Source organism: Nesoenas mayeri (assembly GCF_963082525.1).
Source record: "Nesoenas mayeri genome assembly, chromosome: 15".
Lineage (NCBI taxonomy): Eukaryota > Metazoa > Chordata > Aves > Columbiformes > Columbidae > Nesoenas > Nesoenas mayeri.
In genome coordinates, this window is record NC_137559.1 from 3,775,384 (window position 1) to 3,794,336 (window position 18,953).

The 18,953-nt window shown below is 47.8% G+C and overlaps 1 protein-coding gene across 8 annotated transcripts in view; it reads right to left on the minus strand.

Moving 5' to 3' along the window:
• RNF216 (ring finger protein 216) overlaps positions 1-18,953 on the minus strand; it is a 77,301-nt gene that overhangs the window by 3,814 nt on the left and 54,534 nt on the right. For all 8 annotated transcript variants that reach the window (XR_013922885.1, XM_080354171.1, XM_080354170.1 and 5 more), the window contains 3 exons: positions 10,697-10,794; positions 8,027-8,249; positions 363-432 (listed from right to left, as the gene is read on the minus strand). Coding sequence is in view for 7 of the 8 variants with exons in the window: in XM_080354171.1 (XP_080210297.1) it covers positions 363-432; positions 8,027-8,249; positions 10,697-10,794 (391 nt within the window). In the remaining variant the exon portion in view is untranslated. The remainder of the gene's footprint in view (positions 1-362; positions 433-8,026; positions 8,250-10,696; positions 10,795-18,953) is intronic.

The window sequence follows — 18,953 nt, forward strand, 5'->3', positions numbered from 1 at the left end:
CACCCCTCACCACAGAGCTCACGCTGCTCTGCTTTGCCAGGCGGAGGAGACAGGGCTGTGCACCCACGACACCCACGGGAGAGCTGGACATAAGCCTGGTGTCTCCCCACGGTCCCAGCTGGGCCTGTGGGCAACACCATGTTAAAGCTACAACAGCTCCCAGCAGGAACAGGGTGATGGCTGTTGCTGGAGCAACATTTGGGTGACGCTTGGTGCAGCACAGCAACGTATGGAGCAGCCTGCAAACAGCCAGGCCACGGGAAGAATCCAGGGAAAATCCAGAAGATGTCACAGTTGGGAAGGCTCTGCTCTCCTGTCATCCTCAGGCTGATCTCAAAGCACAGGTACAGACTGCCACTTACCTCCATTTTTCTTCCTTTGCTCCTCTTCACCCTCTTTCTGAATCTCCTGGATTATCTTTGAATCGTCTTCCTGGAAATCACAGAGAGAGTCAGTGGGCTAATTCCTACTGCAGCAACCTTCTGTTCTCAGTGCTGCTTGTCTGTTCAGCACATTTACATGGGGGTAAAAAGGGCAAATTTGGGTGAATTGTCCTCATTTCGGGTTGTCCTATGTTTAGTTAAGAGCAAGGCTGTGATGGGGGATTGAAGCACATGTAACCTGCACAGAGCCAAGCCTGCCCTACAGAGTACGACTAAGAGGCTTAGATCAGCTTTCCAGGGAGATCAGCACTAAAATTCATTGTCTTGATGGAAACCAGAGAGCTGCAACCCATCTCCGCCCAGCTCAAGAGTTGCTGGAGAGCTGTTAATCTTTTAAATGGCAATAGTCCATTAAATATTTACATTATGCTAGCACTTCTAGAGTTTTTGGCCCAACAGCTGGCATTAACACAACTTAAATCCTGGCTCTAGTAGCTAAATGGTGCTGTGACAGGGCCATTTAGATCCTATCTGTAACTCTGAGGAGGGCATAAATCGCGATATGTTTCTTTAATGTCTATCTAGAGGTTATAGCAAGAATATTCAGACCTGCTGCTCGACAAGAACAAGCCAGAAATTGAAAGCATCCTTCTGCCTCTCATCATCCTCTGTTTTCTCAACCCAAGTAGCAGCAGTAAGACCAAACAACGCAGTGAAGCTGCAGGTATCTGGTGTTGATGTCAGCTTTTATTAGAGCAAGGGAGCATGATGGACAAAGTCCTTGAAGAAGACTATGCAGGTCCTGAGCTAGGAGAGGATGGTCGTGGGCACCAACAGTCTGTAAGGTCCAGAGAGCTCTCAGGCTTTATACAAGGCCACAAAACCAAAGAATCTGCCACGAAACCAAAGAATCAGCTTGATCCATACATCAGCATTGACTGTCCACTCCCAAGAGCAGCTGTGAAAAACAGGTTTCTTCACCACACCACAGCACGCAACAGCTACCAGGGTAATAAAGATCACACCAAACAACTCAAGAGACAACTGACTCCCTTTTAGTCCAGGCGGCTGATGTTTCTGCTGGCCATATGTGCAGGGATGGCAAGAGGTGCTCTGGTCTCTGCAGGGCTGCATCTGCTGCCGCTTCTTGTCCGTTGGGATGAAACACTACCTGACACTTCCAGCAAACAAACGGAGAAGAGCTAAGCCTCCTGGACAGTGTTTGTACTCTGGGTGTTAGTTATGAGGGAAAAAGGCCAAGAACAGGAGCTACTGGGTGACACAAAACACCTGGCACCAGCCGCTTGGGGTCTACCTGCACAGAAGGAGCATTTGGTTTGCTTCAGCAGTTCATCTGCAAGTGCAAGCAACGGCACCCAAACATCCTCCGCTCCTTTGCTGCCCAAGTTGAGCTCTCAAAGGGTGGCCCCAAACCTCCAAGGCGTCCATTTTTTGCTTCTCAGAACGTTTTTGGCAATGCTGTTGTAAATGGAGATAGCCACCCTCTCCCATTTTATTGCCACTTCCTAAAAAGATGCACCCAAAGGTTTTATCTTAGTTACACGACAAGAAATTATTTTAAGCTCCACTGAACAAGATCACCGGATCTCCTTCACTCACACTAAGGCATACATTTCAACTTAAATCCTAGAAACTCGCAGAAGTCTGTTTTAACTTAAAAAATAAAGCTTTTATTTAGGCTAGGTCTGTGATTAACCTCTGAAGCTGAGCTTTCCACCATCCTGCCACTACAAGTGATGCTGCAGCTCCTGCAAACCCACTGTTGCTTTTGCTCGGTCCTGCAAAAGTGCAGGGAATTGGGCACATGGACAACACGGCTTTGCAAGATCCTCCCCGCAGCGAGGGCTGCTCGACCCCCCCGGTTTAAACTGCAGCTGACCCTGGGCTAATGATGGATGGACGAGGCCATCTGCCCCGGGCAGGCACAGCCACGGAGATGCTGCCTTCGATCCTGCACAACACCAGGGAACAGCAAATCCCATCTGCCGCGTCTCCAAATCGATGCCCGGATCGCAAGGACAACAGCGACCACGTCACCTCAAATACGGAGATCTCTACTCAACCCCATCCCCTTGTGGTCTTCAAGACCTTGCAGCACACCCTGGGTGCAAAAACAACTGCCAAGAACAGACCCGGATCAGCATTTCGAGGTCCCGATGAGTTCTACAACTGCAAATCACAGCAGAGGGATAACAAACTGCATCTCCAAGACCAGAAGTTATCGGCTTCATTGTTTCTCTGCTGATAAAAGTATATTCTCACATTGGAAGGTTAAGAAGTATTTATAACTAATCCCACATACCAAGCCTTGGCTTAAGAGTTTTTTCTTTACATCAGTGTTTCTGAAAAAACGTTGTCCATTAATATAGAAAGAACAGAAACACCCAGCACAATATGCACCTTCCTACTTCAGAAGCTGACATTAAATTTGGCAAGTATTGAATACGCAGCACAGTTCAATACCTGCAGTATTTAGCAAAGATCCACATTGCAGACGGAACAAAAAAACATATGTGCACAGCAAGTTAATTTTAGGATATTTGCGAAGGAAAGCTGATGCCACAAGTTCTGCCTATTACACGCTGCACAGGGCAGAATTAAGAAAGGATGTCTCAGTGCTGCAAATATTCGCCATGTACAACAGCGATTTTTGCAAAACACCTCTCATTCTGAGAAGCAAAGGCTAGTTTTTGATTCCACAGTAACTGGAGATGACAGACTCATCCAGGGGTAAAGAATCCGCACCAAAAATGAAGTTTTCATTAGCACGCTTACGGCCGACTGTTGTGCTAAGAAACCATCTCACGTCACGTGGGGTGGAGGCTGCAGCACAATTTCAAAAGCCTCTTGTGTCCATTTCCCTGAGCGGGTTCAAGTCCCTTAATAAAGGATTAGATTATAATTTTAATAGCCTGCTCACAGGCTGTGTGGATTGAAGGGATTTATCTTGTCAAGTTAACAGTCATCTTCCTGTCAGCTGCCTTGCCTATGGCAAGAAAAAGAAAGAAGAGGAAAAAAAGAAGAAAAAAGAAGAAGAAAAAAGAAGAATAGCGACCCCTCGGACCCTGGGGGGGGTCCCAGCACTGGCCTGCCCACATGATTTTTGAGCAACGAGGTAATTTTTCTCCTCCTGAGAGAGCAAATGCAGAGCAATGCTATAATGTGGTCCTTCCCCGTGCTCCATCGCATCACAGGAGAAGGGAGGTGGCTGAGAGAAAAACGCAAAGGATCTACGAGATGTAATTCACCCTTCTTATCTGCGAGTGCTGCAGGAAGCAAAGGCTGTTATTAACAGCAGCTGTGTTTATGTGGCAAAACAGGACCCGGCTTTGTCCCAAACCCAACGGCAGGATGGTCTTTGCAGGGACCATCCCCAGTCCCATTGCCAAAAATCGTGCCTGTCCCTGGCTGGTCTGAGAGCCTGTCCCCGCAATCCCCCACCTGCAAAAGGATTTCGGGATGGTGGAGGCTTTTCTTTTCAGCCCCTTTCTCCCATTGAACACAGGGAATGTGGCGAACATAGAGCCGATGGCAGCAGAAAGGCTGGCTTGGTCCGGGGCTGGATTAACTCAAAGCTGGGGTGGGGGCACTAAGCCGGGCACCTTTTCATGGCAGGGAGGTTTCAACAATGCTGGTACAGAGAATCCACGTCCACGCAGGGCCCTGCACACACACAGAAAGAGCCGCCGGAGGAACAAACAGCCCATTGGGAAGAAGAAAAATACAGCAGGAAAAGGAGATAAAAGCTCCGCCAGTCACACACAGACAACCTCCCCTCAAATAAAACCTCCTCTGCCCAGAACAAAAGTGCCACCAACAAAAGCTTTTGAAAGCTCTGTTTTTATCTACTGCACTTCTCGTTATCTTTAATTATTAAGTGTCACGGCTGAAAGAGGGAAAACAAGAGACCTGGTAACTATTTTTGGTCTTTTAGAAAGTGGCTTCGCCACCGCTGCCTCCCCCTTCCTGCCTTTTTACTGCTTTCTTTTTCCACGTATGTGCGTTCGCAGCCGTTACCAATAAACTTGAAATGATTGGGTTTTTTTTTCACGACGGAGGCTTCCAGAGGACTAAGGGGTTTTGTTTCAAATCATTCCCAGATCAGCTGCGGAGAGGCTGAGCAAGAACAGGCTCCGGCTGTCTCGGCCGTGTTCCTCCATGCAGCAGGAAGCAGGGGATAAAAGCGAGCTGTGTTCTAACTGGTCTAACTGGAACGGGGCATCCGCAGGGCTGCAGGAGAAAAGGGGGGCCAGGATAGGGACAAAGAACACGCTGGTGTTTGAGAAACGCAGAGTTATTTTAGCAACAGGCATTCCATATTGATGGCTTTCCATGAATACTGCGGATTAGCTGTATGCTTATGATTAAGGCACTTTATAGCGCATTAAAAAAAATATAAAACAACACCCTAAATTTAATGGCGCTTCCCTCCCTCCGAATCCTAAAGGCAGTGCCGTGCACTTCATGCGTTTCCTCAATGCATTTGAAGTTTTACACAGCCTTCGCTCAACATCTTCTGTTCATAACACTAGAAGGAGGGATGATTGCTGACACCTTCTAACGATTAGTCTTCTGCTTTGAACTTTAACGATGGGCATTTGGGAGCGTTTTAAGAATTTACTGAAAACATCTTAAACTCTAAAGCCAAAAAAAAAGCCGCTATGTAATATCATTGATAGTCCAAAGATGAGTATTAAATTGAAAATAATACATATGAGAGTAGAAGCTGGTTACCAAAACAGTCCAAACGAATTAGATTGCATCACAGGATTTGTACAAAATGCACACACCAGCCTCAGGTTTGCTACAGATATGTAGAAAATCAGGGAAAATGCAGCCCCGCCGAGCCCGTTGTTTGCAGATTCAATTCCCACTGCTCTGTCCTGAGCTTTGTCTCTGGCAATATTGCATCAGCCCCTCCGGCAGCCGGTGAGACCCCAGCGAGCCCAGCCAGGGCTGGCACGGGCTGCACGGCAGGCGCACGAGTTTTGGCCAAGCAGCTTATGGACAAGAGCTCCTGGCCCGTGTTCGGAGCCTTCGGGGCGCAGGGCAGCGATGGGCTCGAGAAGAAACGTGGCGATGAAGCGACGTCTGCTGAAACGCGGGGAGCTGCTGGCTGCAGCCCGGCTGCAGCGTGTCCCTGAGCCAGCAAACGCTGCACGAGTGCTTTTAAATTAGGCTCGAGTCTGATTACAGCAGAGGGACAAGATTTTAACTGACCTTTCATTGTGGGAATTTTTGAAGCGTCTGCTTTACCCTCTTCAAGATCATTTGAGACAAAGACTAACAGATGCAGCAGTTCCTGGAGGACTGTCTTTAATTTGTTTTTAACCCAAGCTAACGAACAGGTTTACTTGTACTTTCTCAAGAACCATTTCATACTCAGAACATGTTAAACATTTGAAAAAGAACAAATGTTCCCTATTTTAAAGAAAGCTGAATTTTTCTGTAAATAACAGGAACCTAAACCAGACCCTTCAATAGGTGTGAAATTATCCAGGTTGGACAGAAAGCTGAAACACAAATGGACAAACCCATGGTACCGCTCTGCTGTGAAGATGGTTCTAAGTTAAGGGTGTACATGAATATATCAGAAATCAGAACAAAAGCAGCCTGTCACCCTCTGGAAGCCAGGCTTTGATGTCACACATGTGCCCTCCCCATTTTGCAGCAGAGCCTAATCCAGGGAGAGGAGCTGCAGGTCCTAAGCAATGGGTTAATAATGCTACAGGCGATGGGACTACCTGGTCTTGTCTTCTCTGTGCTTGCACACACATGGCTGCAAACACCAGCAAACCCACAACAGATATTCTCTCCCTATGTGTACAGCATCAGCTGTCTACTGGCTTCAACAGAATAGAAGAAATGGAGCCAAAAGAGAAAACAGAAATGAAGAAAGGCACAAGAAGATGCCAATGCAGCTGCCGGCAGAGATGGGACGGGGTAATCCCTTGGATGGACATTGTCCCTAATAAAGGGCAAGACACTACTGACAAAGTGGCCTTTTGCTTTTTCACATCCTCACGTCAAGATTCTGTTCCCCCTCTTCACACCTACATTAACTCCTGATTATGTGTCCCATACGGGAGCACAGATCACCCAGATGGGACAGGGTTAGTATCACTAAGCCCTTTACCACAGGGGACAATCCACACACGTATCCATCATTTCACCCTTAGAAGCCAACAGTCGAGTTTCACGTTATTCTCTGCACCGCAGCAAGGACAGTCACCCAGCTTCACCTCCCCAGCCCACCAGTGCTCCATCATCCAAAAAGTAAAGAGGGAAAAAAGAGCAGGCAGTGCCAGCTCTCTGCTGACGGTGGGAAATTTTTCTTTGCCACAACATTGGTTAATTAGAGAGCTGGAAAGGGCCCGGTGACAGTGGCCTCTTTGTGCTGCTTATTTATTTATTTATTTTAAAGTACAGCACGAGCTTTTTTTGAGAGGCCTCATGTTTTCTCTGGCTCCGAACAAATGCCATCGACCAGCACAATCAGCAGCCTGACGGGGACAAAGGACGCCAGCGCACCCCGAATTGCATCCCGGTGGAAAATGGGGAGGAGTGGGACAGGAATTCCCGAAGCACATAACCAGGTGTCAGAAAGGCTACGGGGCGCCACAGGTGTCTGTGTTTAGTTTAACACCACACGTTGAAAGCATAACGCAGGGAAGCAGAGGATGAAGTTTACCCTGGTTGGGACCCCGTGGGAGATCCCCAGGAGCATGCAGGTATAGAGCGGCTTTTCCTTGGTCTGTGCAAGCGCAGCACTGAGCACATCTCTGCAGAGATAGCGGCCTCTGGCAAACTGCAGCAGCCCGAGACAAAGCAGCGTCAGGACAAACGAAGCTGGGACAAGCTCTGGGAAGGCAAATTCACATTCCCATTGCTCCACTGATGGCTGAGACCAGGGAATTCAACTCCTGCTCCTACCTACACTCCTTCTGGATTTCTGACAGTGGACACCTCTATTTACAGAGACGCTGCGCTAAGTTTTCCCATGCTTGTCACAGCTAAGAGCTGTATTAAGTTACTACAGCTTCCCTTACAGCTCAGTCCATGCTTCAGTTCTCCCTTTGCAGCTGTTGACAACAGCCGTGAGAATGGACCCAACCGTAACTTCGGGCCATTCAGTTTCCAGGCAGTTTTCTCCATCTCTGCAAAGGGACTCGTGGGGTGAGCAGATAAACCAGGAACCAAAAAGATGTGACCCCCCTTTCCTCCAGACACAAAGCCGTACCAAACTGCAGCTCAGCTGCAAAACTAGGAACGAGTCCCAGTAATCCCAGTGCTGGCGACCGCGCCTGGTGCCAGCACACGCTCCCCACCAGCTCCTTCCACAGCCCCGCTCCCCAGAACAACGCTCAGAGCATTTCCAGCCAAAGCCCTCGTCTAACAGGAGCTCTTTTTCCCCTAAAGCAACACTCGTTCCTTCCAAGTTGCGGTCAGATGTGACTCTGTGCTGATGTTGGCTTCCAGTGTGGTTTTTTAGCTGCCTTGGGAAAGGGAAAAAGTTGTGCTGTCTAAAAACAGCCGTTTTCCTCTGGTATTTCAACATGCTGGCATGGGACGGTAATTGAAATCAGGGTGCGAATCATTCACAAAAGTCCTTCGTTACTTACTGTGGGGTCTGTCCAGAGCGAGCACTTTGCACAGTCCTGGCAGGGAGCCCCGGGCGAGCGGGGGTGTTGGCAGAAGTGGTCGTACCCGTTAATGGCAGCGCGGCAGAGGTAGCACATCTGAGCACCGCAACGACACGACATGCGGTTGCACCCCTCCGATTTAATGAGGCCAGTCCCACACTTGTGGCATTTTCTAATCCGGGCGGCTGTCATTTTCTCTTCTCTGCAACGCAAGGGGAGCAAGAAGAATTAGAGAAGGGATGTTTGCAGTCACCAGCCCGCGATAAAATTACTGTTACGCTATCCCAGTGATGCTTTAACCCCCACCTTTCCCCAGCGCCTCTCTCCCCCTCCTCTTTCCTCCTCCGCCATCCCCACGATCCACCGCTGTTCCAAGGAGGTCTGGGCTCAGCTCCACTTGGAGCCAACCCATGACAACTCAAGAACAAATTAAGTGAAAGAAAGTCAATCACTGGCTGCACGCTGCAGACTCGATCCCAGTTTCTATGCGAGCCAAAATGCCACAGCACCAGGCTCTGGCTTGGGAGGAATTTAAGCCCTAAAGTCGAAGGGCCAAAGGGCACGTGGATGCTTGACTTGGTTGTGAAGAAATACAGCCTGGGAGATAAAGTTCAGGAAGAGCAAACTCTTGGCTGTCATCTGCTAGCTAGTTTTACGTTTGCCTCTTGCTCCAGCTACAAACTTGCCACGACCATACGTTATTTATTTCCAACTCGAGCTGCTACGCTCCAGATTTATTTGGGGTTTTTTGTTAAATTTAAATGCGTAACTGAAAAATAATCACATCTTTCCCCACAGAGACTGGGCTTTCCCCCTTCTCTTGAGATTCCCTGCATACATTTTCCAGAGGTTATCGCTTTAGGTTCGGGAGATGGGTTTTACTCTAATGCAGCACAAATGAGAGCCCAGGACAAAGCACAGTCCCTGCCCCCAAGAGACATCCTGGCAGCGACACGTGCTCAGCTCGCGGCGATACTATTTTGGCACAGAAATGGAATAAAGCCTCAGTCATTTAATTAAAAGACTTAAGAATATAAGTTGTCATCCTAAGGGCCAATTTTGTGACCACTGGAGATCACGTTACAATTTAATTCACAACCTAGAAGTGAAATTTGATGACAGAAGAGTAAAGAGACTGTGTTTTCATGGAGGGAAGCAGAGTTCTCTGGCTGGGCTGACCTGCCAGCAGGGAATGCTCTTCCAGGCATCTCCACCCAGATACTTCAGTGGACTTGCAAAGTCAACGTATGTTTGGGAGAGGACAGGGAGGTATTTTTGAGGAGGATCATAGCAGCGAACCAAGCTACAGCACGGCCCCACAAAGCAGGGGAGGTTGGGAGGGAGGTGGGAATTTCAGCTGCCGTGCAGCCACCCCAACTCCTGCAGTCACACCTGGTACAACCCACACCCAGGCGTTTGGAGCTATTCTAATAACAGAGATGAAAAAAAACCCCAAACAACTCGAGACTGATTGTCCTCCGAGCTGCAGCTGCTCTTCCCTCCACTACTCAACAGGATGCTGCCGATGCAGAGGTTTTTTTTTGGAAACTTTGAGCAAGGCAGGAAGTTTGGCCTGAACTCCAGCTGTGCTTCCCTTTCCTTACGCAAGGCCTTCAAAAGGAAGTTTTTATTGTATCGGGCAGTGAGACTCATCTATTCACAGCAACGTTCCTGCTAAATGTTTGGAAACTGTTGGGTTTTTTTTCCTTATTAGGGACATGACAACTCATTCCTCCTCTCACCCCTCTTTCTTACAGCAAAAGGAGTGGCAGAGAAAGAGTCACATCAAATTGTAAAGACTGTGTTTCAAATTAGGGACTGTGGGATGAGCAAGCAGCAGCCTTTAAGCCTCCCGGCGGTGCAGCTTTCCAGCCTCTGCTTGTGCCAGATGGGCTCTAAATCTAAGGGGAATGTGTTGGGCAACATGGGCAAGTCCCCTTTGACTGCACCGGACACGCAGCTCCGTGGCTGAACCTTCATTTCCTAAAGGAAGAGGATTTTGTAGTTTACTGTAGCAATGAGAGAGATCAAACTTGAAAACACTTTAGGGAAAAATCTCAGGATTTACACCTGCGTATTTCAAAACGTGCCTCCATTCTGTAATGATTCCTACAAACTGGTTAGAAACAGAGACAAGCTTCTGTAAGAACACACTCCCCCTCCCATGAAGCCAGAAAGGAGTAGCTGAGCAAACTGCGCTGTCACCAGTCTAGATTTTCCAAGGGTAATAAACAACATACTGTGACTCAATCCACTACTTGGGCTCTATGTGACACCTCCCTTGTTCCCCCAAAGCACTGATGGGGGTTTCTCACCTCTGGGAAGGACCAGGTGCCAGCCTGCGAGACACCGGCCAGCCAGAGGAACCGGCTGGGCTGGTGACAATTCTCCCACGTTCTCCAATTTCCAGCTGGATCTGCTGCCAAGTATCTTTCACAGATAGAAATCCCATCCTGGGAGTCTTCTGACCCCTCAGCTTTGACATCCCTAAGACCTCCCTGCCGGAAGGTAGCGACACCCAGCAGAACTTCAGGGCCTTCAGAAGAACAGAGGGTTTCTCATGCCCTCCATGTCAGCGTATTGCTCTGTGTGCTGCTGTCACGAGTTCATCCACCTCCCCATTTTCGCTTGGTTGTGGAGTTTACTTACATGGACGTCCTGTATTTGATGTCATCCTTCTCAGCCAGCTCCTCACAGGTGAGGTTCATGTGCTCCTTCCACAGCCCCTGGCACTTCCGACATGTCTCCTGAGAAGGAGATAACGAGCGTTAAAGAGAAAGAGGACCCAGCACACCACTAACAGCATCAGGAATTGGGAAACTTCCCCATCTCTTCCCCCACCACACTGCAGGTTCTTCGGATGGGGCTGGCAGTACAGTGTGGAGCTCAGCAGGTCTGTCCTCCACTGGAGACCAGAATAAGACCCTCAAACAATGGGAGCCAAGGGTTTTTCCAAAAAAAAAAAAACCAGATACAAAATGAATCTGTAAATGCCAGTTCACCTAAAACTCATTGAACAGAGACCAGGTTCTCTGGTTGCTACCCCAAAGAAACTATCAAGGTGAAAACATGGTGCTAAAGGACTCCAAGTTCATCTGTTTTCTGACCCCCACACCTTCATACAAAAGGTTTCTGGGTAACAGGCGCTGGAAACCTCACAGCTGCATCAAAACCTCTGCTTCACCGTGCATACAGCAAATCCATATTATGCTTTGTAAAACCTCACAAAATAAAGTAAGAGTAGTTTATGCAAGTAAACAGATTAAAAAGGCAGGATGTGGACAAATGTCCATAAACCAGAGGCAGAATATGAACAAATATTCATGAATTTAAACAGAATAGCTGAACTAAGCTTAGAGCAAGTTGAACTCTCCTGGTCTTGTAAACTCTTCAGCAAATAGGCTCTAATCTGAGACTGGTAAAGCTGCATGGTGCAACTGGCAAGGGAACTCGGACTCACAGTGGGGATGGAGCTGCATTTTTTGGCTGGCTAGCCAAAGAAAACATAATTTTGTTTTGGGTCAAACAAGAGATTTTTCCTTTAATTTGAGGAAGATTAAAAAACATCCAAATCAAACTTGGAAAAAGCACAGGTTTCACGGTCCAACTGTTTCATCTTCAGGATGGCTGGGGCTCAGGCTTTTAAATCCAACTTCCCCCCTGGCAGAAAAACCCACATGGCTGTGAAGAATCCTATTCCCCTCCACATCAAAAAAGGTCCCAAAAGAGCTTTGCCCAGCTCTGGTGGCACTATTAAAGAAAGACGACAACTGCAGGGACAGATATTTTTTTGATTGCATTACCTTCATTCTACTTTCATGAAGAAATCGGACTTTTCTATCAGACACAATAGAAGTAACTGCTTAAAGACACACGTAGGCAGCAAGATGCTTTTGATCGCAAATCAGACAAACAGGATGAAGAGCAAAGCTTCCAAGGAAGCCACCCCAGGAGAGGGTGCAAGATGTTAACTTGTTTGTATTGGTGCTTGCTGGGAGATGTGTAATAGTATACTTTCATCTGGAGAATTAAAGGCTCCTCATCCTGGCTGGTGAGCCGGACAGCAGGTAAAGGGCTGTAGTAAGAGGAAAGCCAAGTGTGTGACCGTGTCCCAAAGCTCAGCAGAGGATTTTGCAATCGCTCACCTTGCAAATGCACCCTTTGGCAGGCAGGCACTAGTTTTAAGGGGCAGTAAATGCCTCAGTTCTATTGATCCTCATGAATTCATTCATCATACACTGTTCTCCTGCTAAAGCTGTTAAGACAGGCCCCATTTTGTGTGCATTTGTTGGCAGGCTGGGTCCGGCTGCTGTCGGCACGGGAGGATCACACTTCGAGCCGCTCACGTACCTTGGTGAGGATCCACCTCCCTTTTTCCCCTCGACACTTGGCCACATGCCATTCCAAGATCAAAAGTGCTGTTGTGTTGTTTCTTTTTTCCCTTAATTTTTTTCTTTCACGTACACCAAGGGTTAAAAACAGCCTTTGGAGCTCTGCCACACAGAACCACTTTCACACGCCAGCAACAAAGATTTATCAGCTCTTTGCCAGAAGGGTTGGCACACTCTCCAGCCAGGAGCCTACTATTCCAAATTACTTAACTCCAGGAGCCTTCTTTGCTGCCAAATTAGAAATGCTGCCCTTCTGAAGCAGATGGTGCTGCTTATATTTCGTACCAAGCCGTTCCCTTTGCCTTTTGTTACTGCCACCATCCTCACTTTGTGCACTACAGCTATTTAAAAACAACACTCTCCCTTGAGCTGAGGCTGTTGATTTTTGCCAAACAGTTGTTTCCTACATGTGGGAAAAGGGATTCCTGTGCAGGCGAGGAGAAAGGAAAGAGGCCAAGATGTGTTTGCCATGGGGAGCTGCAAACCCACCAGCAGCTCCGCCTGTTCCAATGCACACCGTGAAGATCACAAAATCATTGAATAGTTGGGTTGAAGGACGTTCCCAGCTCATCCAGTGCCACCCCTACCATGGGCACCAGCTCAGGTTGCTCAGAGCCCCGTCCAGCCTGGCCTGGGATGTCTCCAGGGACGGTTCATCCACCACCTCTCTGGGCAACCTGTTCCCAGATGTCCCCAGGGTTTCCCAGCTCTGAGCATCACCTGGTGCTGCCTCTGACCAAGCCACGTCCTCTCCAATACAAAAGCAGGGGAAAAGTGGACAACACACATGCTACTAGCAGAACTCCTTGTTCTACCCAGGACAATGGTACGTTGTTGGTAGTTACAGGAACCCGTGTTGAACCCCTTTACACAAAAGCAGGGAGAAGGCTCATGGTTCAGACAAAGACAACTGCTCCAGCACCCTAACTGAGATCAAAGCTCTTGCCCGAGAAAGCGTCACTTTAAAATGTTTACTCTTAGTCAAATCCAACCCACTTGGCTGATGAGGGTTTTGAACATCTCACATGATGACAATTCCAACCTCTACAATTTCCACTGGGGTTTCTTCTATTTTATATTTGATAAAGAAACATTCTGCCACTACCATGTTAATTAACCTAAACAGTAGGATGGCTGATTCTTTGCAAACAGTCTATATTATTTCCATTTTAAGAACAGCACTTAGCACTAAGACTGGCTACCACAATATAAGGCAGCGCCTAAACCCACACAAAGAGGGAATGAGTCCTGAAAGCTTCTTCTCCAAGTTTAGCAGCCAAAAAGCAAGTCAGTCGACCAAAAACAAGACCCTGCCCAACTTCAGCACCTTGTCCATTAGCAAACCCTGGTTTACTCACTTAGCAGTACCTGATGTGGGAAACCAGAGTTTTAGTTTTAGAATCATAAAATAATTTTAGAAAAGACCCTCAAGATCGTCAAGTCCAACCTTGGCACTAACCCATGTCCCTGAGAACCTCATCCACAGCTTTTTAGCTAAATTAGTCATTTCTGGATGGTTGAATTCCCCATGTTTCTCCTGCCTTTCCCCAGCCCCCTGCAGGCAGGTACCGCTAACACAGCTCACACTTTTGGTGCAAGGGAAGGTGTGTTTGCAGAACCCTTGGCATCAGCAAACAGCTCCAAACCAGGCACGGATGGAGGAGATTAAGTATCTGCTGCCTGTTACATCTGCCCGAACTTGGCCGAGAGCCTGGGACAGTCCATTAATGCTCCAGGCTGGGACGGCGGAGAGGAGGATGTGATGGAGAGGGTGTTTAGTCGCAGGCTGTAATCTCCTCACTGTACATCTGCTGGAGGTAGAAGCTCCGTTTCCTCTCGCTGGCCGCCAGGAAGCAGCCGGGATTAACACAAACATGTTTGGGTTCAGGAGGATCCTTTGTTCCCAGGGTCAGCGGTGCGGATACGCAGCTTTCTGTGCTCAGGGCCAGACTGGCCAAGGGTGCCCAGTTTGCTTCCAGCATGGACATCGTGGTCCTTAAACATCCTTGGTAACTGCCCCAGCACCCAATGAAGGTAAAAGGGAGTGTTTTGTGGGAACTTACCACCTTCCTCAGCATTTCTACCGGTACTTGCAGTGGATGCTATAGTTTTAAAACACAGCCCAAGCCTTTTTTCACTCTGCTGTCTACTAAAAATAATGCTCCAAGGTCCAGCCCACATATTGGGGCATAGGGGGTAAAAATGCAAAAAATAAACTTCTCCCTGCCAGACTCCACGTCCTTTTGGACACTCAGTCTGTTGTACACACTGCTGGCAATGCAGACGCACCAGCTTTCCTGGTTTCAACCCAAACAAATGCCACACGGACAAAAACATCAGATGATACGCACAGATCACTGACGGACTGCCCACGGCATTCCTGTGTGCCCGCTTCTCCTGTAGGAGTTCACACAAAACCATTTACTGCCGGAGCGAAATGCAAAAGGGAGGAAGGGAAGCTCAGCTTAAACGACAGGCGAGGGCCCAGGCTGTCATCGCCGCCCTCCAGCTCTCAGCGGTGGCTCTGAGCGGAGTCCAGCGCTCGCCTTAGCTCTCCATATGCTGCTTAATTAAATCCTGTTGCTGCTGCACTGTGCGATTCCCCCGGTCCCCGAGGAAGGATGCGGTGCTGGCTCTGGCTATCTCTGCTGATTGCACACACGGGGACATTTGCTGCTAGGAGAGAGGGAGGCAAAATATAACTGTGCATCTCTTCGATGCTCACTGGGACAGAGCCCCAGTGATTGATTCTCTGCTTCTTCCTGCTTTCAGACAGACAATAGCACAGGCTAAAACTCAAACAGGCCAAGTTTTACCCAAAAGCAGATGTGAATGCAATAGTCTTAAAAATAGCACCTCATGGCCAGTCCATACTGCTCTGGTTTAATTAAAGGGCTGCAATTCCCAACCAGATGAGTTAATGGGAAAACAAAGAACCACACAGTCTTCCTCCCCACAAGATCTCCACTGTCCATAAAGCTGCACTGATCTGAACTAAAAGTGGATGCAGAAGTAGCTAAATGAATACAACCTTTAAGCACGGATAAGCTCTCACGAACAAACTCCTTCGGGGCTGTTTCTGGGATTTCCTATATGTTAAGCTGGGATAAAGAGACTATAATCCAGTCCAAGACAATCCATTTTGGTGAGAGCGCCTTCTTTAGGGACGCACAAACACCCAGAGTGGGGATGCGGGACCGCGGCTCCGCAGGTACCAGAATGCCCAGTTCCTAATGTACAAAATCCATGCAACACAGAGAAAAAACACCCAGCCTGGCTCGGATGGGCGAGGGCACATGGAACAAGGGGCTGGGGAGGCGGGTGCTGGGGTCTGCGGTTCCCCGGGCAGGGCTGCCGCTCAGCGGCTGTCGGCCACACGGCAGCTGCAGCTCAGGATGAACAGAGGGGACGAGCAGCTGAGAGAAACCCAGGGAAAAACACAAGCTTCCTCTCCTTAGCACAGTCATGGTTTATTCTGGGAGGGGGAGGGGTTGCAAGGAGAAATAAAGCAAAAGCACAAGCCTTGGACTAGGCTTAAGAATGTGTCAGTATGTGAACATTAACCCTCCTCACAGGTCTCTGTTTAAAGCTGGATGAATTAAAGACTGGATAAGGAAAATATGCATTTTTATCTGACACCCACCAGGAGGGTTGCTTAAAGCTTTTATGGCCATGTATTAAACCCCGTTACCAAAAACTAGGACCCCAAGCAATGTCTCCTGCTTTCCATGTTGTGTTAAATTGAACACGTTGTTCTCCCTCCCCATATTTAAGACACTAGAGACAGGCAATGCCCTTTTGCGTCCAGAAATGCCCTGGCAAGCCGGTTCCCACACAGGTTTGGATCACCCGTGTTAGAATCTGAAAACCAGAAATGCGGTAACTCCCACCCCACGCTTGCCTAACTCAGTAGGATTATCTCATATCTGTAATTCAGAAGTTCCCGAAACGCATGCAGCAAACCAGAGCAAGCTCTTCCCCTCCCCAGAGCCTGACTTTAAAAGGCCAGCTCAGCTGCTGGTTTGGGTGCAGGGCTCAGAGACCTATAGAGCAAAACCAGCTGCAGCTTCACACAACAGTGCTGCTCAGCACCAGCATCACCCTATGGCTGGTCAGAGGTGGAAACAGAGCTACCAGAAGAAATTACTCGTTTTTCTCATGCTCACGTGCCACAGTATAATCAGAATAAGTGAAGCAGCTCTCTCACTGAGAAGGATCATGATTTAATTTGAGCTTGTACAAAACTTTCAAGTTTTTTTCGTTATTTGGGATGGTTTCAAAGTTACTTCCTCTCAAGCTCCAGGGATGTGAGGAACATATTGAAAGTTTCAGGCAGCAGCTCAGCTGCGTAAATGAGAATACTTCCATCACACATACATCTCACCAGGATCCGTTCTCCTAAACAGAGAAACAAGGGTTTCTCGTAAGGATAAGCTTTCTCCCTAAAATAATATTTTTAAGAAGGCAGTCTGATACACACACAGCATCTCTCCAGCTCAGCACAGCACCAAGTTTGGGTACAGCCACAATTTGTGACCTACCCAGAGGTGCTCACCCACCAACCTGAGCCCGGAAACCACCACTTGGCCACTTTATAAAGGCAGGTTCAGTACAGTCCGTACCCCACACTGAAATGTTGTCAAAATCAGCATACCTGAGCTCACACTGCTCCTTCTCAAGGCAGAATGAAGGAGGAATTCAGTACATGCTACTAGAAATACATCCATAGTTACTAACCATGTCTTTTAGATCTGTTGGGCTGATTGCAGTTAATTGGTATATGCCTTCCCAGCCAACGTCAATAATTAAATATTAGCAGCCTGGTTCAAAGCGCTCGGCAGCTGACCCTCTTCCACCTCCCCCAGTGCAGATTGCCTTACCCCCTTCTGGAGAGAAGATCTAAGAGGTAAATCCCCTTAATCCCGCGCACAACCTCACATGAAAAGGAATGCTACTTCCACTAGCTGGAACTCTAAATGATGAAATCTAGCAGGGCTAAATAACAGAGGCAGCAACTGCGGAACTGGTGGTAACAATAGAGGCCTTAGGAGAAGAACAGATTTAGGTTTCAAGACAAGCAACTTGATTTTTAAAGGGTAACTCTAGAAGGTGACTCAAGGGGTTGAACCCAACGACATCAAGAAGGTTAAGGTCTAACAGAATCAAGGTATCTTATTTGCAGAGGTACCAGCTAACGATGCATTGTGAGACCGAGAGGAGGAACAATTGCCAAAGTTAATTTTGAAACTTCCCTCTTACGCCACCGACGCGATAAACAAATCCCGTCACCCCACCCCAGACAAATCCCTGCCCAGAGTTTTGGGCGGCAGAACTGGAGAAAAGCTCATCCAAACCTGTCCTGTGTTTCTCGTGGTTCTCTCTCCCCCTACCGTCTCGCGGATTTTATTGTATTAGGAAAGGATCACCCGAGGAGCGCGGTTACAGATGTCCTCTCCTCCATCAACAGTTGCGTGGAGACCCAGGTTTATATAACACACCTACGACCACTTCTAATGAGCTTCTGCAATATGGCAATTTTCAGGGTAATTTAGCAGCATTAACACACTTCATTTCTAATTTAGAGCCTTTTTAACTATACTGTCTACCTACAGCAGAATGTAACGCTCCAGGTTGTTATAACACCAGCAAGGGAGGAGAAAAGGTGAACTGGTACAAATACACCCTCAGAAACTGGGCAAGTACAGCTTGTTTTGCCAGGGAAATCAAACCCAAACGAGGGCAAATCCCACAAGCAAGGTGATCCTAGCTTTAGAATGGCCATATAAAAAAAGAAAATCAAATAAAATGTTCGGGAAGTAGGAAAAACAAAAGCAAAATGATACCTGGCCTCCTTGAAACCTCAGAAATTCAGATAGTTTATTATTTTAATGCCTACATGGTACAGTTACCTCTTTCCTACTGCTCCTAACAAGCTCTGCAGAGACGAAGAGGACACTTTGCAGCCCCTGAACCAGCTGCAGCCGACAGCCTTGTAGCTATAGTATATTTATAGTTATAACATTTATGGCAGATAAACCGAAAATGGCCCTCTGAACTGCTAACCTCCATCTTCCAAATTCACCAACATGACACGGAGTCATCTGCAGCTCGTTTGCTACACTGAAATAAGTTAGCGGTAAAACCAAAGCTGACGGGCTGTACCAGCAGCCTGCGGAAACCTTCCGGCAAGAAAGAGCGCCCAGTGAGCTTTTAAACAGCCAAAACCACCGAGAAGTGCAGCGTGATGGAAGAGTTTACATGCGGAGCTCCGGTGCAGACATGGACTGGATTTCATCCCACACCACAAAAACTACTCAGCTGCCTGTTCAAAATAATAATAATAATAAGATATCAAGCAAATGAGTACACACAAAAATAAAGCAGAGTAAAATACTGAAAACTAATCAGGGAAACAGATGTGTCGGCAACTCCCTAATTCATCTTTCAGAGCCCCCAGATGATGTTCCCATTCCCTCCCATACCTAAAGCACCCAGCAGCCCAGCCTAACTAGGCT